Here is a 26502-nt window from a genome sequence, read left to right on the forward strand (position 1 = left end):
AATTCTTTGTGAAGATCAGTAAAATTTATTAAGCTTTAGTTAGGCTAATTAAGAACAGAGAAGACACAAATTACTAACAGAAATTGAAGAGGAGTCTCACTGCTAATCCCAATGACATTAAAAAAATAAAGGAAAATTGTAAACAACTCTATGCCCACAAATTTGATAATCTAGATGAAATGAACCATTCTACAAAAACTCACTCAAGGGGAGATAGATCATATGAATATGCCTAAACTAGTAGAGAGATTGAATCAATTATTAATAACCTTCCAAAACAGAAAGCATCAGGCCCAGATGGTTTCACTGGTGAATTCTACCAAACATTTAGAGGAAGAAATGAGACTAAGTATCCACAATCTTTTTCAGAATATAGTAGCAGAAGGAACAACTTCTAACTGATTCTATGAAGCCAGCATTATCCTAATATCAAAATTAGAAACATTGCAAGAAAGGAAACCTACAGACACGTATTTCTCATGAACATAGATACAAAAATCCTCAACAATATTAGCAAATATAATCCAACAATGTATAAAAGGAATTGTTCACAAAGATCAAGTGGAATTTATTCCAGGTATGCAAAGCCAGTCAACATTCCAAAAATCAATTAATATAATCTGCCACATTAATAGGCTAAAGAGGAAAAATAATATGATCATATTAATAGATGCAGAAAAAGAATGTGACAAAGCCCAACACCTATTCATGATTTTTAAAAAAGAAAAACTCAGCAAAGTATCAATTGAGGAGGACTTCCTCAAATTGGTAAAGAACCATCTATTTAAAAACCTATAGATAACATCACACGTAACGGAAAAAAAAAAAAAAAAAAAAAAAAACCACCAAAAAATTGGATGCTTTCTCCTTAAGACTGGGAATAAGGCAAGAATATCTTCTCACCACTTCTTTTCAATAACCAGTGCAATAAGACAAGAAAGGAAAGGAAAGTTATGTAGAGATTAAGAGGAAAGAATAAAACTCTTTGTTCACAGATCACATGATTATCTATGCAGAAAATTCCAAATAATTAACAGAAGGCCTCCTGGAACTAATTAGTCACTGGATACAAGGTTCATATACTAAAATGAATTGATTTCCTATATACTAGCAATGAACAGTTAGTCTTTCAAATTGAAAACAGTATCATTTACAATAGCACCAAAAAATGAAATTCTTAGATATAAGTCGAACAAAATATGTACAAGATCTATATTCAAAAATTAGAGAACCGTGATGAGAGAAATAAATAACAGGTAAGTAAATGGAGAAAGAGTCTATATTCTTGAATTGGAAGACCCAATATTATTAAGATGTCAATTCTTATCAGCTTGATCTATAGATTCAACATAGGTCCAATCAAAATCCCAGCAAGTTATTTTGTGGATCTTGACAAACCAATTCTAAGGCTTATGTGGAAAGACAAAGAACCCAAAATAGCCAACTGAATGTTGAAGAAAAAGAAAACTGGAGAACTGATACTACCTGACATCAACACTTACTATAAAGCTACAGTAATCAACACAATGTGGCCCTAGTGAAAAAAATAGACACAAGGGTTAATATAACTGAATAAAGGGCCCACAAATAGATCCACATAAGTATAGTCAACTGATACTTGACAAAGACACAAAGGCAATTCAATAGATAAAGGATATCTTTTCAACAAACAGTACTGGAACAATTGGAAGTTCATATGAAAACAAAATCTCAATCTGGATACAAACCTTAAACCTTTTATGAAACAAACTCAAAATGCATCATAAATCTAAATGTCAAGCTTAATACTGTAAACTTCCAGAAGAAAACATAAGGAATTTGGGTTTGGTGGAATTTTTAGACACAACACCAAAAGCATAAGGAAAATAATTAAATACAGAAGACTGATTTAGCCTGCCTAAATATGATAGAAATATATTTGGTGGATGAAAGATAAGAAAAAAGGAGGGAAGGAGTTATAAGATGGCTGAACCCATATCTTCCATATTAGTAATCAGAAGATACTGTCTAAAGTTGACAAATCAAGAATATGTGCAATATATGGCTATTGTTAAGAAACACAGATATAAGGGTGCCTGGGTGGATCAGTCAGTTAAGCTTCCAACTCTTGATTTTAGCTCAGCTCATGATCTCATGATTTCGGAGTTCAAGCCCTGTGTTGGGCTCTGTGCTGGCAGTGCAGAGCCTGCTTGGGATTCTCTCTCCTTCCCTCTCTCTTTGTACCTCCCTGACTTGCTCGCGCTCTCTCTCTCTCTCTCTCTCAAAATAAATAAATTTTTTTAAAAAAAGAGATATAGACATAAACGCTAAAAAAAAAACAGCTAACATTGTTGAATAAGGCCTTCACTGGGGATCAGGACAAGGCATAGCAAGGAGACTAAGGGCTCCAGTTGGGTATGGCAGGGACTTCGTTTTTAATATAAACTTTCTAGAGCTTTTGATGGTTTAGTTCTGATAAAATCAAAATGAAGTTGAAAAACAAACAGTACAACTCAACTTGAAAAATAATAATTGATTCTACCACCCCTGCCTTGCAGTAGCAAGGGCATAACACCATGGTGTCATCTAATGTCTATATTTCTGTTAATATTGGGAACCCCGTCACAAGAGTAGGACCACATTTACCTTACCTACTGCTCCATTTATGTGTCTGACACATTCTAGACACTGGTCCATATTTATTGAATGAAAAAAGAAACATTTAACAGTTCTAGAAGCAGCACACAGAGGACAGATGTGACAAATAATGCAGAGTTGGCCTCACTGTGATTTGAGACTGGGCACTGGCACAAAGCAAGAGCTCAAGAAATGTCTGGAAATTTGCTGTTTATTAAAGAAAGCTGGCAATTAGAGAGAGAGGGAGAGAGAGAGATTGTTAGTTCAGGGAGGCAGCAGGTTCAAGGAAGCTGTATTCATGACAGGGATAACCAGAACATTAGAGTCCTAAAAATAAGAATCTATGAGAGGGAGAAGCACAAAATGTGCTAGGGAGTCATTAGAGATCATTTTTGCAAAATATGGAAAATTATGATTTTCTGATGTGGGATTGAGGATGTTCCTCTTCCCCTTGCAGAGCTATAGTGGTTAAGTGCATGGACTTCTCACTATCACAGCCAATTCTGATGATTGCTCAGGCCGTAAGAGTCCCTTGCTGACCACACTCCCCACCTCCTCCTAGTAAGAACACATGTTTCCTACAATGTTCAATGTGTCAACTTGATGTTTGGCATCTGTATACTTTAAGAAGATCCAAATGATTAAAGTTAAGCAAAACCGGTCATGAAGTTTATTAAGGGAAATTCAAATTGAGTTCTCTCCGGGAAACATCACCATAAGACCAGGTAGGATGTAGAAAGCAAGACTCAAAGGAAGCAATCACTTGAAACCAGTTTAGACATGTGCCAGGACATGTGTTGGAAGAAAATATTCTGAAGTAGCTTATTGGCCTGTCTGTGCAGATAAATTACTCTGATATTTGTGATCTAGAATCAGGAAGAAAACACATTCCCTGATTACCTCATTACAGGAATTCATTCTGGGAGGCATGCACAATTTGCGTTTTTCCCCAAGGATGGGTGGAGGGACTTATAACCTTGAAAATATCTTTGTGTGTGAGAAGTACAGAAAAAAATATTATATATTTCTGCATAAGGAGAAGCAGTGGGGAGATTTTGCTGCTTTGTTCTGTTCGCTTGTTTTGTTTTGTTTTTTTAAATCTAACCTAAGTTCACTGTGCTAATAACTTTACGTTATCTGCTGAGTACCTTTCTAAGATAGTAATGTTTATACACCTTTAACAGAGGGAAACTGAGGTTCTCAAAGTGAAATAATATTCAAGGTGACCTATTATGTGGATGAGCTGGAAGTTGATCCAGAGTATAGGAGGCACAGCTACGTAGTCAGGACCAGCTGATAATTGTGGGGCCCAGTGCAAAATAAAAATATGGAGCCCCTTGTTCAACAATGATTACAAATTTTAAGATAGGGAAGCAGAGCATTAAACCAAATGTGGAGCCCTTCTGAGCCCAGGGCCACATGTGACCGCCCAGGGTGCACAGTCGTAACGTTGGCCACTGGCCGCATGTATAGATACCTCCCAAGTAGGTAAATTTGGGCTAGCTCCAATGAGAAAATTGGAAAGACGCCGATAAATGATAAATTATGATTATGCCTTAAAAGATTATCTCGAATACTCTTTTAAACCCACAGTAAATGAACAGTTACATAATTATATCTGTGACTTCTAAAATTACTTCTGTAACTGAGCTAGAGAATATTTCAACACTGCCTCAGATGGGATCCCTCTAGGTGGTAATTGCCTATGAATTGATGCATTAATTCTCTAGCACTACTGCACATATCACCATGGAGAATGTTTTGAGACCTGTTTCCAGAGCCCCGTTCCCATCTAGGCAGATATCCTTTGTCATATTCGCTGGAACCTACAGCCATTTCAGTGGGAACCCTGGCAGCCCTCTGCAACATGACCTCCTCAAGGGCACACCTTTACGTCCTTACTGCTGCTCACCCCACCTGGCACATAGAAGGGATTCGAGAAGTGTTTGCTGAATAAATGAATGAGCACACAAACTCCAGAAAAATCCAGCAGAATTCTAGATTCTCAAAAATGTAGCAAGAACCAGGCTCCTTGCAATACTCAGGAGATGGTCCAAGCAGCCTTCAGAATTGCTCTAAATTGAGATGATTAGGTCTAAAAAAGAGGGCCAGGGGTAAAGCCAGCATTTGAATCAAAACTTACAACTTCCCTTGACAAGTCCTTCAGAAGCATCAGGTTGGAGGTACCATCTGAGACAGACTGAGACCCACTGGGCAGGAAGCTGATGCATCGCACATCCCGGATCTTGCCCCACCATGGAGCACACACTCACTGCCAGCCAAGCAGTGTAGTAAATTCTAGTAGACTAAACGCACATATGAGGCGACTCTTTCTTAAGAGGTAAGTCAGTGCCTCTGCTCAAGGAAGTGTTTATTACTTTCTCCCTGCAGTGGTTTCCCTCCCTTCGGGAGGAGTTGTAAAACCTGACCCCCGAGTTTTATAAGAGACTCAATCTTGTGTTAAAACTTCACCAAAACTGATTTATCTTACATTTTGCAGCATTTCTATATCTCACAGATTTTCTATAACTTTTATAGTCAGTGGGGAATAAAGAAAAAAATTTACACAGAGATTTCATACTTGGATCACTTTTTGGTTCTGAGCACATTAAAAGCTGGCCAGAGCCCTGTTCCCATCCATCCATTGCTTCCTATTCCTCAGAGCACTGGAGGAGGCTGGTGTACAGGCTGAGAGCCAGACTGCTGAAATGTGTATCCTTGCTTCTCCACTTACTGAACCTCTCGGGGCCCTGGTGTCCTCATCTACAAAATGGTAATAATATGACACCTCTCCAAAGAGTTGCTCATATAAAACATTTAATGTAGTGCCTATCATGAAGAGTTCAATGTTGCTAGCCATTAGCTGTTATTGCATGAGTCTGTGTCCTGTGAGTCTTATGAGCAATAGCCCAGCTGTCAAATAGCCTAGCTCCTTATCTAAATGTGACTAATAAAAGCGGTTTTTAAATCCTTTTAAAAATAAACTAATCTTAAGAATTGGAAGGTCATCAGTGGTAAGATAGGTACATGTGTCTCTTCAGGATAAATGAGGGTGACAGAATCAGAAAAGGGGAGGGTGATATGCCTTCTTCACTACAGCTCCTCAAGGGTTCCAGTGACCACCACAAGTCATGACTGATGGGGGTAGGATGAAATTTTTCTATGTGGCATAAGAGCTACTGAGCTTAACAAGGTCAATTTTTCTTTACTTAACTATTTATCATTTATACCTGGCCAAAATCCAAAACAGATTTGAATGAGACACATACCACTTGGAACATGAAAGTTTCTTGCTTTTACTTTGTGGGAGGAAAGTCAGTTTTCTAATTAGTCTCAATTCTCAAATATATTGTGCTACTAGATGTTGTCTAGTTTTTCCTTTTCCCACTTGTCCCCTGCCTGCCAGACATTATACTTCTCTGTCTTCTTTCCCTGTCGCTAGCGCCTTTTTTTTTTTTTTTTCCTTTTGGTCTGCTTTCTAGCTTCATTCTCCTCGAACTACCCCTTAGATCTTGATCTTTTCCAGGGCCCTCTCATGGATGCTTCATGCCTCATACTCTACCTGGGTGATCTCAATTTGTTCTGATAGCTCCAACCACCTTCTTTTGGCCAATGAACCCTCTCTCTGTATTGCCACATCAGTCCTTTCTCTACAGTCCAAACCCATGTAACTGCCTTCAGGAAATCTCCTCTTGGATCTCTTACAGACACTTCAAATTCAACATGTCCAAACTGAACTCATCATCCCCTCAAACGGGCTCCCTTATGGCATTCCCTATCTCAGGAAATGGCAGCACTCTCCACCCAGTTAATCAAGCCAGGAATCTATGATTCATCCTTAGCTCATCTCACTTCCCTCACTGCGTAAATCCAATCAATCACCAAGTTCTCTTAATTCTATTTTCTAAATCATTGTCTTTCACATTTATTTTACTGTGAGTAAAAGAAACATCTTTTGCATCATGACCCAGCCAGCATGCATTAGCCTGTGCGCGCGCACACACACACACACACACAAAAGTGGAACACAAGTTTCACAAAGCAATTTTTATCATCACTTTATGCAAAGTTTTCTGACGTTTCTACTATGTTTTCTTCTTTTGTTGCTTTTTAAAATGCTAGTAACTAATGGGTTACTGGCAAATGTTTAGCAACCATCTCTTCTGGAGGGAAGGGAGGGGGAACCTGATGTGTAGCATTTGAGTCTGTGGTGTAAATATACCCACCATGGATGAATCTAAGCTACCAACCAAAGAGCTTGCAAACATCCCCGAAATCCAAAAACCAGCTCTCCTGACCATCTCCAGCGTGCCACTGCTTACGACCTACAGTTTGATAGACACTGGTCTAAATATTTCTTGAATCTACCTGCTAATTTTCATTCCTAATGCTACCGCTCCAATCTGGGCTACCACCATTTCTGATATCATTGGTTTCCAGGTCAACTGATATGTTTCACACTTAGTCATTACTGTTCAAAGACTTCCTGTTGTCCCCAGGAGAATACAGTCTGTAATTCTTACCAGGGCTTAAAAAGCCACCTACAGTTTGGCATCTGCCTGCCCCCTCATGCCCTCTCTCCCTTGATCTCAACAAAAATGTTTTCTTCGTGAATATCTGGGAACTTTCCCTTGTTTTCAGGTCTTTGGACACGTATTCCATCTTTGTTCAACTCTCACGCATCCTTTCTATCACAGCTTAAATGCTACAAATTCATTCATTCACTCTCCCACTATGTGACAGACATTATGATAAGTGCTGGTGATACAATAAGTAAAAATAGACACAGCCCCTCACCTCAAAGAATACTCTAGGCAGGGAGACATATTCAAATAAAGATATCATTCAAATGTAGTGCTAATAAAAGAAGAGCTTAAAAATAGATTCAGTGCTCTGTATGAGCTAATCTGACCTAATCTAATAGATTGAGGAAAATTCTGCTAAGTGATGACTGATAAATTACATTGATTGAGCTAAGATATAAAGGAGAAGTATGTCTAAGGGATGGGAAACTAACAGCATAGGCAGAAGGAGGAACTTGTAAAAATTTACATGGCACAAAGGAATATGGTAAAATCAAGGAACCAAATGAAAATACGAGCCATGTATGAGAGGGAGTATGAGACAGGTAGAAGCCACTCTATGATGACCACTCTGGACTTCGTTAAAAATTTAGGTCTTTAACCATAAAGCAGTGAGAGGCCATTGATGTATTTGAAGCAGGAATATAATGCATTCAGATTTCTGGCTCAAAAAGATTACTCTGGCACTTGTGAGGATGGATCAGAAGGAGACAAAAGTAGATGTGGAGACGACTAGAAACTATTCCAGTACTCCAAACAGAGATGATCACAACACAAATTAAGATGCTGGTGATGGAGACGGAAAAAAAAATCAACACAGTGGAGAGATGTGTGTGTGAGATAACCTTGACGGGATAAGATAATGGGTTGAATATATGTGATGCAAAAGAGAGAGAAGCAGCAAAGATGACTCCCAGATTTGAGCTGCAAAACTGAATGAGTGGTAGTACCGTGTGCAGATAGAAGGAATGCCAGAGGAAGACCACATTTGAGGGAGAACAGCATGACTTTGGCTTTAGATGTATGGATTTTGAGGTATGCTTAAGGTGTTTTAAGGACCGTTTGATAGACTTCTCTGAAACAGAGGAGAGGTCTGGATTAGGACACAGTTTTGTGAAATATCTACGTATGGGGTTATAGACATGAAGCAGTGGACATAAATGAATTCATTAACTGAGAATGCACACCATGAGAAGAAGACTTCAAAACCAAACTCTAAAGAAATTCAACATTTCCTGGTTGGGTAGTGGAGGGTGAACTTACAAAGAGAACCAAGAAGAGTGACCAAAGAGACAAGAGGAAAACCAGGAGAAATTGATGTCAATGAGCTGCTTTGTTTTGGTAGAGTATCAAGACGAGAAGCCAGACTGTTGTGGGAGGAATGAGTTCAAAGTACAGATATGGAGTCAACGAGTGCAGATTCCCTGGAGAAATTTGCCTTTGAAGAGATCAAGAACAGTATTTACGAATTTGATGGAAACTTTTTGGTTGTGCTGTAACGAAAGACACCTGTGTAGCACAGCACTTAGATAGGAGGCATTAATAGATGTCATTTTTTTTAATTGCACATTAAAGTGAACTAAAATGGAGGTATATTTAATAAATAGATAGTCTCAGAAGTATCCTGATACTAGAACACCGGCATATCTGTATATGCACATGTGCATACACACACACACATGCATCAAATTTTTAGGCTAAAATTAAAATTGGTGTCATTACCTTAAGAATAAGCTATTTGGGGGGCGCCTGGGTGGCTCAGTCGGTTAAGTGGCTGACTTCGGCTCAGGTCATGATCTCGCGGTCCGTGAGTTGGAGCCCCTCGTCGGGCTCTGTGCTGACAGCTCGGAGCCTGGAGCCTGTTTCAGATTCTGTGTCTCCCTCTCTCTGACCCTCCCCTGTTCATGCTCTGTCTCTCCCTGTCTCAAAAATAAATAAATGTTAAAAAAAAAAAAAAAAGAATATTTGGGCACGAAGACAGGAAGGCTTTAGAACAAGATAGAAATTGAAAGTCAACCAAGAACTGGGAACTCTCCACAGATAGATGAGCAAGGCCATGAGTCATTTTTGTGCCGGAAATTGAGCCCTGATCTTATCAAGGAAACAAATGGCGAAAGCACAACTTGTCAGAACAAGTAGGTGCATCATTCACACGGATCCAGTGAAACCCACATAACACAACTTCTGTGTCTGAGGTGCAGTGAAGACAACGTTTGTTAAAAAGAAAAGCCTCACTTCATTTTGGAGACTATAGTAAAATCCTCATTTAGGGAACCAAGTCCATGAAGCAGAAAAGAAGTCAGTTCTGCATCATTCCTTTCCCAGGCTTGCTGTTTTTCCTGCACATTCTTTAGTCCAGTCTCAGCTTCTTTACCTGTAAAATGGGGATCGTACCTCATACAGTGGTTGAATAAGGTGAAGGAGATTACACACCACATCAAAGCACCGCACTTAGAATGGTTTTCCACTCCCCTGCCCTGAGAATTTTACATTTCCACTGTTTTTGTTTTTGTTTTTTTTTTTTGGAACACAACCTCACTCTTTTGTTCACATACTGTCTGTAGCTACTTTTGCACTAAATGGCAGAATTGAGAGTTGTGACAGAGACCATATGGCCTCCAAACTGAGAATATTTACTATCTAGTTCTCTACAGAAAAGCTTTGCTGATGACCAAAGGCATAGAGATGGGGGAGGTGGGAGATTTTTTAAATTATTTTTTTAAAGTTATTGTCAAAGTGCCTGTCATATAGTAAAGGCTTATGTTGTTGTTTTTGGTATTTCTTTATTCAGTTATTAATTCAATAAATAAGTATTGAGTGCATCCTGTGTGCCAGACACTGTTCCAAGGGCCACAGAATCTAGCAATGAACATAACAGATAAAAATATAAAAATGCTTATGCTCATAGGACAGATGATAAACAGATAAGTAAAAATAAATACAGTGAATTAACTGGCTGGGGAGAAAAATAAAGAGATGGAGAATAGAAAGATTGAGGACAAAGGCTGCAACTTTTAGATGCAGTGGCCTGGGAAGACCTAATTGAGAAGGTGTCCTTTAAGTGAAAACCAAAGGACAAAAGGGAACATTGGACATACTGTAGGGGAGATAGGGGTAAGAAGTAATGTGCCAATCACAGGAACACATAAAATGTGCTCAATGTTCTTAAGGAAGGCCAGGGAGTCAGTGTGGCCGGAGTGGAGTGAGCAAGAAGAAGAGGCAAAGTCAGAAAAGTGCCCGGTAGTCAGAAAAGCCTAGGTAGTTCCCTGAAGAACGACCTGGGGTCTCTGGCTTTTAGTCTAAGTGAGAGGGGAAGCAAGAGTTTTGAGCAAAGTAGTGCCACAACCTGATTTGCATGTAATCTAGATCAGTCTGGCTGCTCCAATGAGAATGGCCTACTGAACAGACAATAGCAAGGGTGAAACAAAGACATAGGAAGCTCTTGCAGTAGTTCCAGTGAGAGATGACGATGGCTTGAACCCAGATAGTAGTGGTGGCCATGGTGAGAAGTAGATGTCTTGGGTCTATTTGGAAAATAGAGCCAATGGGATCCAAGGATGGATTGGGTGTGGGTTGTGAGAAAAAGAAAAGTCAGAAATGACTCCACATTTTCTGCCCCAAACTACTGCTGCAATAATGTAGTAATCACTGATGTGAGAAGTGAAAGATGTGGAAGACGCATGTTCGCTATTAGATGGCGGGGAGACACATGCAGGAATTAGGATGCAGGGATGATAAGGACATCATGGAAGTGTTGGGTTGGAGGTGCATCCTCCCATGGAGATGTGTGGTGGGCACCTGAGTATCGAACTCTGGAAATCAGGGGGAGGTCAAGACTAGAGATGTAAATGTAGGAGTCATCTACAGATAGAAGGATATGGTTGTGGTTGTTATATCTCTTCAGTAGTATGAGATGGTTCCATTCAGACCAAAAGTACACTGCAAACAGTGTCTGAGGAGCAGAGGCCTGCATAAGACACATTACCAAAAGCTGCCAGTGAAAGGTTCATGCTACCAGAAGCAAGTAGAAAGCCAGGAACAGGTAGAAAAAATGTAACTAGCATTCATAATTTGAATTGCTCCTAATTTGCCTAATTAAGGAAACAGTTTCGCGGTGAGTCAGATTATAATTTTATAAGTTGATTTGCAAAGTCAATTATAGCTTTATAGTATTACATTTTGGGGATATTGCATATTATCTCAATGGAAATTAATAAGCCACTTGATGAGCACACAACATTCCTTACACCAGTGAAGAAAAGATTAGGAAGAGAAAACTGCCTCTAATTTATGGACAAACAGTATGATGCATAAGAATCCCATAGGGTAGTTCTAAAAATTTAATATCTGCTGATTCTCACAAATCCTTCAACCTTTTTAAGAAACAAAACTCTTGACTTGCTTGGCTTCCTCTCTTGGTAAAAAGCCTTTAGTTTGAACAGTTATTCAAGCTGACCTGGATGCACCTAATGACCATTTCTTCCCACTAAGACCATGTTTCTCCACCTTTCTTTCCTTATTGAACACCCCACCAAGGGACCTTTCTAGGTAATTTTCGTTCCCAATCTCCAACCCATAAAAATGTTGTATTGTGGTAAAATATACACAGCGTATTTATCCTTTTAACCATTTAGAATTGTACAACTCAGTGTCATTAAATACACTCACAATGTCACGTAACCGTCACCACCATCTTTATCCAAAACATGTTCATTTTCTCCGACATAAACTCTGTACTCCTTATACCTTAACTCCCTATTCCCCACTCCCCCCAGCCCTCCCCCCTCTATTATACTTCCTGTCTCTGAATTTGCCTGTTCTAGTATCTCATATAGGTGGAATCATACACTATTTGTCCTTTTGCATCTGGCTTCTTTCACTTAGTATGTTTTCAAGGTCCGTCATGTTGTAGCATGTATCATAGTGTCGTTCTTCTTCATGGCTGAAAAATATTACGTTGTATGGCTAGACCAGTCTTGTGTATCCATCCATCCTAGATGTACACCTGCACCGTTTCCACACCTTTTGGCTATTGTGAATGGTGCTGCTGTAAACATTGGGGTACAAATATCTGTTTATGTTCCTGCTTTCAATTCAGTTCTTTTGGATTTATACCGATGTGGACTAGCTGGGCCCATGAAATGTCAACACCACAGATGTACTGTGTACCTGTTTATGTTCTGTGTGTGTATGTGTCTGTGCTTAACACATAAAAACAGTAAGATTTCTTCACCACCCTGTCAGAACCAATTTTCACCTCTTTGAGGGGGAGTGGTATCACCCTCACTGAGACAGCAAGCTCTAAGATAAATATCCCCAGGGTTCTCGCGTCAGTGCGGTAAATATATAGGTAATAGATACACAAGGTGCTTAACAATGAGTGAAGCCGTGGGTGATAAGGAAGATGACCCCAAAACACATAAGTATCAAAAGTAATACTTATTCCTCCTGCAATAATATTATTTATATTATAATTAGTCTTCAAAATCGACAGCAGTTGATCAAGTGATGAACCCAAGAATGTTTCGGAAAATTGCTTTTTACAGTTGTGTCGAGACCAAACCAGGTGAGTAAAAATTCTAACTAAACTTTTGAAAACAGTGGAGATTAATGATGTTGTATTCCCACTGAACCCAAAATATCTCCGGAACACAAATAGAATGATTACAAGCAAGTATTACGTGCACTAGGGGAAAACAAGGAAAGAAACAAATATAGGAGCCAACGATCCAGGTGGTAGGAAGCCAAGTGCCGGTGAGGTTACAGGATGGCCCTGTCGGTAGAGAAACACGTTTCAAATACCTGACCAGAACCCATCAAATGTCAGGAAAGACAAGGAGAAACCAAAGAACTGCCAGATTGGAAGAGACTAAGATGGGACTAAGAGGAGACACGTGGGACCCTGGACCAGAAAAAGGGCATTCATGGGGAAATGGGAATTCCGAAAAAAGTCTGCAGTCCAGTTAGAAATGTTGTACAAATGCGAATGGCTTCGCCTTAGTTAATTGTGCCATGGTTATACAAGTCGTTAACATTCAGGGAAGCTGAGGTGAAGGGCTTACTGGAACTCTCTGTACCATATTTGCAACTCCTCTGTGAGTCTAAAATTATTTTAGAATAAAAAGTATAAGAAAACAAACAAACAACAGCAAACTTCCTGGTAACTCCTGAGTGTCAGAAGCGAAGTTGTGACACACATTGCCGAAGAGTGGTGTGAGTGGAGGGTCCATATTCACAATAACAGGAGTTTGAAATCTGACATGAGAGGAACTCCTGTCTTTGTCTCCTTTCCAATTCTATTGCAGGGTGTGCTGGGTGCATCACGTAACTGGGATGTGGGTGTATCCTTTCCTGGAACACATTGGCCCAGGAGCCAGAATCATCTTCTTTGGGTCTACAACCATCTTAATGAACTTTTTGTACCTGCTGGGAGAAGTTCTGAACAGCTATATCTGGGATACACAGAGGAGTAAGTATTGTTTAGGGGAGCATAAAGCAGGAGAACTGCTGTCTAAAAGAGTGTGTGCCGACACTGAAGGAAAATTCCATTGTAGCCAAGGATCACTTATGAAGAGTTTCATTTTTATAACTACACAGTGTTAATTTAAGAGCCGCTGGCAGTTACCTGAAAGGTTTATTACTCACTTTGTCTTATTAGCTAGTAAAACATCCAAATCTCAGAGAAAAGAAGCATGTCTATAAAATTTTATAGGGAGAAATGTAGCGTTAACAACAACAACAAAAATTTAGGAACTTCACTCTGATCAGAAAATACTGCTTTAGCTAAAGGGACCTCCCCCAATTAAATAGATAAAATATTAAATGTAACCAAATAGTCTCATTAAAAGCCACCCAGACCTCCACTTCTTACACCATCCCTTGTGTGGGTGCAGTAGCTTCAGAGAGGTCTCCCCCACTGTTCTGCTAGAACCCCAAGCAGCTCAGACTACCTGTGGCCACTGTGATTCACCAGTGACTGTCATATTCAAGGGCTGGAGGTGACAAAGAGGTACAGGCAGTAAAGGTAATAATACTTCATTGCTGTAGAAACTCTCTTAACCTATGACTTGATTTATCTTTTGTTTCTGTTTACGGCAGCGCCTCTATCTTGGCAAGGCACGTAATCTTACCCAAGCTGTACAAACCCCTGTCCAAAGTGTATGTAAGATAACATAACAAATGGGAAGGTGGAAAAAGCAACAGCACCGTATGTAGTGGTTTGAGTCCTGCATGAAAGTGTTTCCAAAGGCAAAATGGTTTAGGAATTTTGCAGAGTTCTGGGCATCTCCGCTAACAGAATCACAACATTCTAGACATCCCTCGCAAATGATCTCTGTTCCACAAACACTGAGCACCCTACGTTGTGCCAGACACTGTGCCAGGAACCGGATCTTATTAGACAAATAAAACACAGTCGTTGCATGGTTACCAAATTGGACTTTTTTGTGTGTGGACCTTCTAAGATTGTGTGTCAAGGCATTGGCCAATGGTAAGTGGCCAGGAGGAATTTAAGGATTTCTTTTCTCGGCAGCTGGCTTAATTTTAATAAGTGGTCTATTAGAAAAAGTGTCAAAATGTTTCATTCAGTTCAGGCCACAGCTTGGGAAACCAGAAATTAATCTTTTAATAATTCCTTCTCTGTTTAATGGGAATAGTAATCTTTATTAGTTAACTTATGAAAGTTTTTAGCTAACTTGCAGAAATATTTTGAGAACAAAATGTAAACATTTCTCAGCTTCTTGGGAGAAAGGCCATATTTAAATGTAGGCTAATATGCTTTCTATATGTTATTCAGGAAGTATTTATGACTCTTTCCCCTTGATTTAGCTTGATTCCAATGGTCATTTGGCCATTGTTCTGCTACTCCTAAGAGAAGATGGCCTGAAGACCAGGAAAGAGAAAAATCCGGTATGGATTCATAGAATACTGCTCTTTAGCAGCTCTAAGTGAGAAGTTAAAAATGAATAGTGAAACTCAGGGTTTTTTTAATGATCTGTTCAATTTAATTTGGGCCATTCTCTTAAGTAAGGTTGACTCATATTCCATAACTCATTTTAGGTATGGAGATTAATTTTATCTACATGGGACCATCTAGTTAATTCCACAAAGGCAGATGTTTCATGTCAAGTGGACACATTTTTCTCATCTATGAGAAGGATTGCAAACTGATGGCCTCCCCCCAAATTTACTTGCCAAAAGTTTTGTTAGACCTACGTGGTGGGATTTTTCTTTTTGAACCAACATTTAAAAATTGGGAGATTATACATACAGGCCAGATTCACCAGCTTATCAGATACTTTTTTAAGATCTGGCAACACCAGGCCCACCAAGCCCACTTATGGCAACAATGGATCAGTTGCCCCCTAGAGCTGGCTCCTTAAGTGTTCCTAGTTTTCACCTGGCCACTTTGCTCCACTACATTAGCTGCCTGTTTCCATACATGGTTAAATTCGAAAGTGCTGATTAAAAGCAGTATGTGCCGTATGTGTGTGTGTGTTTGCGTGTGTTGCAATGAACTGAATACAGTCAGGGAGAGTGTTAGAATCCTGAGTACATTTACTACGTCCAAAACAAAATTCCCCAAGAAGCAGGGATATCACACGGAGCCCCCTTCCTTGTATCCATAATGATTTTTAATGGCTTCACTTCCTCCACTTGGTTATGCAATGTTGACTTCAACTTCGAGACAAAATCACATTATTAGAGAATCATTGAACAGAAAAGGATATTAGAAACCCAGAAAAGCTGGCTTTTTTACTAAGAAGCAGCTGAGCCTGGAAATTCTAGGTGACCCACCAATATAGGTGGTGGCAGAGCCAACACCTTCTGCATAATGTCCGGTCCAGTGTTACTTTTACTGAGCCATCAGATTGTCACCATTGGAAATCCAGACCCATGAGAGGCTAGAAACCTCACTAAGACCCATGGACCTACTTCATAAAATAACAAAATAGACCAACTTGATAAGAACAATGAACAAAAAGCCCTTAAATAGGCTAAATTTATATGTAAGCATTTGCTGTTTTTAAAGAAAAGTAACTCTAAGTGGAGTTGTGACTCTTGTAATGGTTTGCTAGGGCTGCTTAAACCCAGCAAAAGCTGGATGACTTAAACAATAGAAATGCAATGTCTCACAGCTCTGGAGGCCAGAAGACCAAAATGAAGGTATTGGCAGGAAAGGTTCCTTCTGAGAACCATGAGGGAGGGATCTCTTCCAGGCCTCTCTCCTTAGCTTGTAGATGACCATCTTCATGTTCACATGACAGTTGTCCCTGTGTGTGAGGCTGTCTCCAAATTTACCCTTTCTATAAAGACAATGGCCATATTTGATTAGGGTCCACCCCAATAACTTCATTTTTACTTGGTAAAGACCTTATCTCCAAATACAATCACATTCTGAGGTACTGGGGGTTAGGTGTGTGGAGACACAATTCCACCCACAACACTCTGCCTTCTGACCCCAAAATTCATGTCCTTCATTCATACAAAATACATTCCAAACAGCCCCAAAAGTCTTTCCAGCATCAACTCTTAGGTCTAAAATCTCATCTTAAATATCATCTAAATCAGGTCTGGTTAAGACTTGGGGTATAATTCATCTTGAAGCACAATTGCTTTTCAGTTGTGAACCTGTGAAGCCAGACAGAAAGTTATCTGCTTCCCAAACATAATAGTGAGACAGGCATAGAATATACACACCCTTTCCAAAAAGGAGGAATCACAGCGGGCAAGGGCGTCACAGATCCCAACCAAGTGTGAAATGTAACAGGGCAAATTCTATTAGATTTAAAGGCTTGAGAATGATCGTCTTTGGCTGAATACTCCATCCTCGGGCCACTTCCCCTTGCCCCTGGGTGGAAGCCTTACCCTCTGGAGAAGACTAGCCCCTGAACCACCTTAGAAGTCATTCTTCTTTCATTTCATGCTGCCTCTGTCCCTTTTAGTTCAGGCTGGCAGGGTTCCTGCTGGCACAAAATTCTCAAAAACCTTTTTGGCTTCCCATGCAATCCACAGAGGTCCACATCATCAGACAAGAAGGTCCCCCACAAATCTCTCCTGGCTGCTGCTGAAATGGTTAATTGGATCCACGAATGGCATGCCCTCATCTCTTTAGCAAATGGTCGTCCTGCCACCCCCCTTGTCCTTCTCTCTGAGGTTAGGCTCTGAGGTTAGGACTTCAACATGAATTTGGGGGCACAGTGGTGGGAGGACACAATTCAACCTGTAACAGCTGAGATATTTCTGTACTTAAGCTAAGAATTTATTCCAATTCCAGTGTGTCTAACTGGGGTGACCAATCTTATTAAAGTAAAACTTAATACGACCAGAAATGAGTGTCCAAAAGTGAAAGGTTGGGGTGAGGAGAGAGACGAGCAAAAGAGAAAGGAGGTTGGAGCCAGATCTTTATGACAGAAACCCTCTTTCTTTTTTCCTCCCGCAGCTGCCCATCCAGCTCATGGCCCACCCAGGCCCACCCAGGCCTGCAGTGTCCCAGCACTGCCCTCTGGTTGAGCCCTTCTCCCAGCCTAGGGGAATCACATGTGACTAACTCTCTCAGGGTCAATCAGCTCTTCCTCCAGGTTCCCAAAAGCACGTCCTGCCTTAGCTTTGTGACAGGTTTCTTTTTGCTATTTGTGTGGAAATTATACCTCTGGTTCTTCCAAATATTATTTACAGCTGTCTAATTTTTTCCCTCTACCTCAAAGCTGCCAAACTAAAGTAGGTGGGGAGCCATTTTTCCTGTCTGGGTCAATGAACACCCCCTGTTCTCCACCCCCGCTTTTGAAGATTCCACTGTCGCTGCCAAGTCAACCCATCTGCAGGAGAACACTTAGGAGGAAACAGACTTTAAGGAAAAGCAAGCAGTTATTAGTTCCTGAGAGCTTCTCCACAGGAGAGGGAACATGGGACAAAGTTGGGACCCAAGTCATGTGTGCTGCTTGAAAGGAATCCCTGTTGTGTTTTTCTGCCTTTGCCTTGGTTACCAACAACTAAGGCATCTCCTGGCCTTCTCCCCCTTAACCCTATTCCTCCTCCCTTCAGATGTCCTTACTCCTCAATCTGAAGTTTTCCTTAATATGATTTCTGAGAAGCACTTTGGAAGACGTGTTACAGATCTGTGCCAGTTCCTTAGTCATGAAAACCAAACCTGAAAGACTGTCTAAGGACACCTGTTCAGAGCATGTTACCGACATTCCCACCACCACCGCCCTGGCCCCACAAAACAAATACCGGGAGCTGGGTGCTGAGGGAAAGGGGAATCCTCCCTAATATGAGCCCTGTGAGAGTAACCCCCTGGGATGAGGCTTTACATTTTTTTATATTGTGAAGTTCCTTATTTTATTCTGCTTTCCCACTAGCATAGCCTTCTGAGGCCTTCCTCGTATTCATTGTTTATCAACTGATTCCATAATGATTAAATGAGCTCCTACTGTCAGTCAGGCACTGTGTTAGGTGCTAGGGATATTATCAGAAACAAAACAGTTAAGGGCTCTGCCTTCAGAGAGCTTACGACTTGTAAAAGAATACCAATAAAAGCTGCAAAGCAATATGTGGAGTTCTTTTGTTTCGAGCAAAAAGTCTGAGAATTTGGTTTCAGATGAATAATATTTAGCAAGAAGCAAAAGAAAGAAGCGGGGAGCATTTACCAGTTTAGCTTGAATGCATGACAATGACTTCAACATTTTCATCTCCAGGAAAACGAAACATCATTAACTAACTATTCACTACAGACCACAGGCAGAGGTCTTACTGGTCCAGTACATATGAGTCTCTCAGGAGGTAAAACATAGTTCTCCCAGAAGTGGGGTGAATAGAGGGAGAACTTGAGTTTAAGTACACAAAGGTATGGAAATAAACAGTTCTTGTGCCTAACTGCCTAGCAAGCTCTCGGTGAGTTAAAACAAACATTTTTTTCTTCACTTTTGAAAATCCAGAGTCCTTGCCTTGAGAAGAAACAGGACCAAAATCGAAATAAGTAAGGTCTGTTTGAGACTCATCAGCTGCACACCTTCCAATGTTAGAAGCTGGTTACAAAGCGGTCTGCTGGGGGTTTCTGTACAGGCTCAATGAGTCAAGAATTGACTTGCTTCCCTCACTCCCAGATGCCATAAGACCTGGGTGTGTCCTGATGTCAAGGTAAAGGGTGGGGACAGAGGTCACTAAAGAAGTTTCAGGAGAAAGTTGGAAAGGATTTTCCTTCTTAGCTAGGAGAAAGGGAGTGGGTACAACAGAGTGGATGGGGAGACATGTGCGGAGAGGAGAGGGGTTTTTTGAGCAGCCTTGGCGAAGCTGCTCACAGTTTAATCTGATGTTAAAATAAAGTACTTTGCCTGAATTTCTAGGTATGGAAGAAGAGAAAGAGAAGCCTAAATTGGAATGAGAGCTAAGTCTAAATGAAAGAGCTGGATTGAGCCACCATTGAGGACTCTTACCCCCTGGGCATTGGCAATACAGGAGAGAAAGCGGCAAAGAAAGCAGTGGATGGAATTCACCTTGGCCTCCCTGCCCCGGGGGGGGGGGGGGGGCACCTTTATAGAGACGCTTATATAAGAATAGGATACAGTTATTTCCAAAATAACTTGCCCTCATTATGTTTTAAAGAAGACTTTCCAAAGTCATTACTGATAATAACATCTTTTTTTTTCCTCTTCTAGTTTTTAAAACTAAAATTGGTCATTGGATTTTAATTTTTGCAATTGTGATTCCATTTAATTGAGGAAGAATACAACTCGGTTGTGTTTCTTGTTGAGAAATACGTGAAAATCAAAGGGATAGATGTAAAGCAAGGCATTTGCGTATTGAGTCCTGCAGGTGGCTGGATAAGGACCCTAGACCACAGGGCAAGTCTGGAGGAAATATGCTGGATGGTCTGTATTGCAATAATGTCACCATTGCTTCAAACAGGCAATGTTAGTAATAATCACATGAAGTTAGTCAAAGCCTAAGTGTATCTGGATCTCATGACTTAATCTTGTGAAACTTTTCATATATGCAAACAAACTTTAATAAAGACCAAGTAACCCCAATCTGATGCATGGTGTATTGAACATTGGTGTCTCCTCTCTTATTTTGTTTCTATTACCTCCTGAAAATGGGTTTACTGAACATAGGTCTTAATAATTTTCTGATTTTAAAAATGTGTATCTTTTAAAAAAATTTTTTTTTAATATTTATTTATTTTTGAAGGGGGCGGGCAGAGAGAGGGAGACACAGAATCCAAAGCAGGCTCCAGGCTCTGAGCTGTCAGCACAGAGCCTGACGTGGGGCTCAAACTCACGAACCATGAGATCCACAACCCGAGCTGAAGCCAGACACTTAGCCAGCTGAGACACCAGGGTACCCCCAAAATGTGTATCTTTTTGATAAACCTAAAAAGAATAATTTTTTAAATTTAATTTACAAAGTCTTTGACCATAATTATTTTAAAATAATACTAATGCAGAACATGGAGTAGAGAACACATAAAAATAAATCTTAGAGAAATGTAAGGAAAAACTAATCAAAATAAAAGCAGAAATTAAGTAAGACAGCAGGAAAATAACAGTGGAATTGATACATAAGTAAATTGATTAATAGAGTATTTCATCTATACAAATATCATTAAAATATGCACACTAGAGAGAGAAACACAAATACTTGGCAATATAAACAGTATGAAACAGATTAATTATAAAAATAAACTTTATAGCTCTATGGCAACAAATTCTTAGAACCCAATGAAATGTGCAATTTTCAAGTAAATGGATTCAATAAGAACTGGAAAGCTGTAATAGACTGATATTCATGGGAGACTTTTTTTTAAATGTTCAAATAACTATCTCCAAAAAAGGAGTTGGGTCCAGAGTGTTTTATGAGCAAGTCCTTGAAAACTTTCAAGTAACAACCCTCATGTTATTTAAACTGTTCCAAGATTACAGAATGATGAAACACTTCCCAAATTATTTATCAAAGTTAATATAATCGTCAAAATAAAGCCAATGTAGCAAAATAAAAATTTTCATTCGCTTTAACTAAGGTATCCGCAACATAAATCCAGTCCTATATAAATAATTTTTCAAAACTGAATAAGATTTACTCTCAAAATTTAAGGATGGCTTAATACTAAGATTTTTATTCAAAAACATTCTCAATAAAATCATCCCCCCTCATCTGCAAGGGCTACCTTCCAGGACCCCCAGTGGGTGCCCAAAGCTATACATAGTACCAAACTGTATATATACTATGTTTTTTCCTCCACATATATGCCTATGATAAAGTTTAAATTTATAAATTAGGCACAAGAGATTAACAGCAATAATAATAAAATAAAACAATTATAACAATATACTGACATACAAGTTACGTGAAATCTTCTTACTGTACTCACCCCTTCTCCTGATGGATGTGAGAGCATGAGGTGAGGTGAATAACACATGACTGTGGGTAACTGAAATATGGAAAGTACAACGATGAATAGTGAAAACTCAGATAAGTGGGGGACCACTCTAATGCACAAAAGAAAAAAAAAATTACATGATTCTCTCCATAGTTGCCCCAAACCATTTGGGAAATTTTAAGTTATTTCTGATAATAACATTAATAATATAAAAACATGCCATATCATGAGATATTCCCTTTTAAGGTCAGAAATAAGATAATGAGAGTTGTGGCCAATATGGTGGAGAAGTAGGGGGAATCCATACTTCCCGTGTCTCTCAAACAAAGACGTGTAGAAGCCCAAGGACTTTGAACACCAGAGCCTGGGAGGAAAAGAGACTTGAATCCACTAGGAAGAAAATGGAGAAGCTGGAAAAAAGATAGGTGGGTAACTGCCAACTGGGGGACATAAAAAAAGGCCCTGTGGGCATGGAGGGGAGGGACCCCCTTCTGCGGAGAGACAAAGGGAAGAGAAAGAGCGGGTAGGGAAGTGCAGGACCGTAGCTGGACAGGAGAAAGACCTCGGATTGAGACTGAGAGGCATCTGATCTCTAACTGCGGGGCTTTCTCTGGACTGGGGCGGGCTCCCTATTCGCACACCTGGAGAGGAGGGGCGCCAGCCCTGGGCACCGTGGTAGGTCAGGGCTCAGTCCGCATGCTGGAGAAAGTGGTGCCCTCCCTGGAGGGCTGCGCGATAGCACAGAACCTGCCTGCGTCCACCACCCCGGGCGCAGTGGCTGGGCCGAGGGCTCAGTCTGCAGGAGGAAAAGGTGGCCGTTTCCCTGGAGTGCCGTGGGAAAAGACAAAGCCTGCCTGCGTCCGCCCCCCGGGGGCTCCCGGGGAGGGCAGCGGCTCAGTCCACAGTAGGAGAAGGCGGTCCTCCCCGACGTGCGGGGGACACAGACAAAACCAGCCGAGACCACATATCACCACACTGAGAGGCGCTTCCCCAGCGCCAGAATGCGCAGAGCGGGACTTTGAATCCTAGCCAAGCGCAGGGTCAGGGGAGTTGGCGGAGCAAGAAAGAACCGCCTCGTCTGGGCCCGCCGAGTGAGGACGACTCAAACTGAGTCCACCGGGGGGACTCCGTGGAGAAGAGACTGAGGGATCACCGTCCCCCCGCCCCAACCAAGGCGGGGCCTCAGGGATCACTCCCCCGCCCATAGCGGAGGTGGGTCCACATTACGCCAAACCTCGCCCCCTTGCGCTGGGTAACTGCGTAGCCACCAGATCGGAACAGACCCTGCAGACAGCTACTCCTGACAAGTGATGCAGCGTTGCCTGGATTAACTCTAGGTCAACTCTGGATATATAAATATATTCTACTCCCCCTTTCTCCTCCTTATCTCTTCTCTCTCTCCCCTAGGCTGGTTACTCTGGTTATTGGTCTCTCTAAACAGATATATTTAATCCATTGTCTTGATAACATGTTCTCCACCTCCTTCTTTACACTCCTTTCTCTCTGGAATAATCAAGCCAAATAATTTCTCTGTCTGGGTAACTTTAGCTTCGTTTCATTTTCCCCACCTCCTTCTTTAATTTCCCTTCTCTCTCTCCGGATTAAGCCTTTTAGTCTCTCTGCCTAAATCAATGTTTATTTTTTCTACCCCCCTCCATGCATTTCTCTCCTTGTATGTGCTCATTCATCAGCACCGCCTCCACTCTCTTTACTTGTAGTTGGTGTTTTTGGGTTTTTCGTTTCTAGTCTTTAGTTTTTTGTTTGTGTTTATTTGTTTGTGTTATTGGTGTGTTTGCGTGTTTTTGTCTCCTGTTTGTCTATCTGTTTTCCTTTACAGGGCTACTCCAAGGAACAAATCAAAGCACACCTGGTGGAGGGTCAAAAATATCACTATGAGTAGGGTAATAAAAGAACCAAAGTCACAACAACAGAGAGCAAGTAACAATCTCTGAAAAAACACCTCCTGAAGGGCCAGGCTCTGGACGGTGTATGACCCTCTTTCAATAGAGCCGTGCTCACAGGTGCGGAGCACACAAACTTTTAAAATGCATAAGGGACAGAAAACTAGACAAAATGACAAAACAGAAGAATTCTCCTCAAAAGAAATTCCAGGAAGTAGCGACAGCTAACGAATTGATCAAAACCAATTTCAGCAACATAACAGAACAAGAATTTAGAATAATAGTCATAAAATTAATCGCTGGGCTTGAAAAAAGCATAGAGGACAGCAAAGAATCTATTGCTACAGAGATCAAGGGACTAAAAAATAGTCATGATGAATTTTAAAATGCTATAAATGAGGTGCAAAATAAATGGAGGTGGCCACTGCACAGATTGAAGAGACAGAGGAGAGAAAAGGTGAATTAGAAGACATTATGGGAAAAAAGGAAGCTGAGAAAAAGATTTTAAAAATCCAGGAGTGCGAGGGGAGATTTAGAGAAGTAAGTGATGGAATCAAACAGAACAATATCTGTATCATAGGAATTCCAGAAGAAGAAGAGAGAGAGAAAGGGGCTGAAGGTGTACTTGAACAAATCATAGCTGAGAACTTCTCTGATCTGGGGAAGGAAATAGGCATTGAAATCCAAGAGGCACAGAGAACTCCCTTCAGACATAACTTGAATCGATCTTCTGCATGACATATCATAGTGAAACTGGCAAAATGCAAGGATAAAGAGAGAATTCTGAAAGCAGCTAGAAATAAATGGGCCTTAACATACAAAGGTAGACACATAAGGGTAGTAGCAGACCTATCTACTGAAACTTGGCAGGCCAGAAAGGAATGGCAGGAAATCTTCAATGTGATGAACAGAAAAAAATTATGCAGCCGAGAATCCTTTACCCAGCAAGTCTGTCATTCAGATAGAAGGAGAGATAAAGGTTTTCCAAAACAAGCAAAAACTGAAGGAATTCATCACCACTAAACCAGCCCTACAAGAGATCCTAAGGGGGAATCTGTGAGTGAAATGTTGCTGGGATCACAAAGTACCAAAGACACCAGTACAAGCATGAAACCTACAGGTAACACAATGACTCTAAACCCGTATCTTTCAATAATAACACTGAATGTAAATGGACTAAAGGCTCCAACCAAAAGACATAGGGTATCAGAATGGATAAAAAAAAAACCAAGACCCATCTATTTGCTGTCTACAAGAGACTCATTTTAGACCTGAGGACACCTTCAGATTGAAAGTGAGGGGATGGAGAACTATCTATCATGCTACTGGAAGTCAAAAGAAAGCTGGAGTAGCCATACTTATATCAGACAAACTAGACTTTAAATTAAAGGCTGTAACAAGAGATGAAGAAGGGCATTATATGATAATTACAGGGTCTTTCCATCAGGAAGAGCTAACAATTATAAATGTCTATGCACCGAATTCAAAAGCACCCAAATATATAAAACAAGTAATCACAAACATAAGCAACCTTATTGATAAGAATGTGGTAATTGCAGGAGACTTTAACACTCCACTTACAACAAGGGACAGAATATCTAGACAGAGAATCAATAAAGAAACAAGGGCCCTGAATGATATATTGGATCAGATGGACTTGACAGATATATTTAGAACTCTGTATCCCAAAGCAACAGAATATACCTCGTTCTCGAGTGCACATGGAACATTCTCCAAGATAGATCACATACTGGGTCACAAAACAGCCCTTAATAAGTATAAAACAATTGAGATCATACCATGCACACTTTCAGATCATAATGCTATGAAACTTGATATCAACCACAGGAAAAAGTCTGGAAAACCTCCAAAAGCATGGAGGTTAAAGAACATCCTACTAAAGAATGAATGGGTCAACCAGGCAATTAGAGAAGAAATTTAAAAATATATGGAAACAAATGAAAATTAAAATACAACAATCCAAATGCTTTGGGATGCAGTGAAGACAGTCCTGAGAGGAAAATACATTGCAATCCAGGCCTATCTCAAGAAACAAGAAAAATCCCGAATACAAAATCTAACAGCACACCTAAAGGAAACAGAAGCAGAACAGCAAAGACACCCCAAACCCAGCAGAAGAAGAGAAATAATAAAGATCAGAGAAGAAATAAACAATATGGAATCTAAAAAAACAGTAGAGCAAATCAATGAAACCAAGAGTTGGTTTTTTGAAAAAATAAACAAAATTGATAAACCTCTAGCCAGGCTTCTCCAAAAGAAAAGGGAGATGACCCAAATAGAAAAAATCATGAATGAAAATGGAATTATTACAACCAATCCCTCATAAATACAAGCAATTATCATGGAATACTATGAAAAACTATATGCCAACAAATTGGACAACCTGGAAGAAATGGACAAATTCCTAAACACCCACACACTCCCAAAACTCAAACAGGAAGAAATAGAAAATTTGAACAGACCCACAACCAGTGAAGAAACTGAATCGGTTATCAAAAATCTCCCAACAAATAAGAGTCCAGGACCAGATTGCTTCCCTGGGGAATTCTACCAGACATTTAAAGCAGAGATAACACCTATCCTTCTCAAACTGTTCCAAAAAATAGAAAGGGAAGGAAAACTTCCAGACTCATTCTATGAAGCCAGCATTACTTTGATTCCTAAACCAGACAGCGACCCAGCAAAAAAAGAGAACTACAAGCCAATATCCCTGATGACTATGGATGCAAAAATTCTCAACAAGATACTAGCAAATCGAATTGAACAGCATATAAAAAGAATTATTCACCATGATCAACTGGGATTCATTCTGGGCTGCAGGGCTAGTTCAATATTCACAAATCAATCAATGTGATACATCACATTAATAAAAGAAAAGATAAGAACCATATGATCCTGTCAATCGATGCAGAAAAAGGATTTGACAAAATTCAGCATCCTTTCTTAATAAAAGCCCTCAAGAAAGTCAGGATAGAAGGAACATACTTCAACATCATAAAAGCCA

At 40.2% G+C, this 26502-nt stretch overlaps 1 protein-coding gene across 2 annotated transcripts in view; it reads left to right on the forward strand.

Moving 5' to 3' along the window:
• Positions 1-20227, forward strand: part of AIG1 (androgen induced 1) — a 241709-nt gene extending 221482 nt beyond the window's left edge. The window contains exons 5-6 of one of the 2 annotated variants that reach the window (XM_007096365.3): positions 13505-13668; positions 19544-20227. In XM_007096365.3, coding sequence (XP_007096427.1) covers positions 13505-13668; positions 19544-19581 — 202 coding nt within the window. In that variant the 3' untranslated portion in view covers positions 19582-20227. Of the gene's footprint in view, positions 1-13504; positions 13669-17640; positions 19475-19543 lie in introns of those variants that run through there. The other variant, XM_007096364.2, reaches the window with a different exon arrangement.
• Positions 20228-26502: the final 6275 nt, after the last annotated feature.

This window comes from Panthera tigris, chromosome B2 (assembly GCF_018350195.1).
Source record: "Panthera tigris isolate Pti1 chromosome B2, P.tigris_Pti1_mat1.1, whole genome shotgun sequence".
Classification (NCBI taxonomy): domain Eukaryota; kingdom Metazoa; phylum Chordata; class Mammalia; order Carnivora; family Felidae; genus Panthera; species Panthera tigris.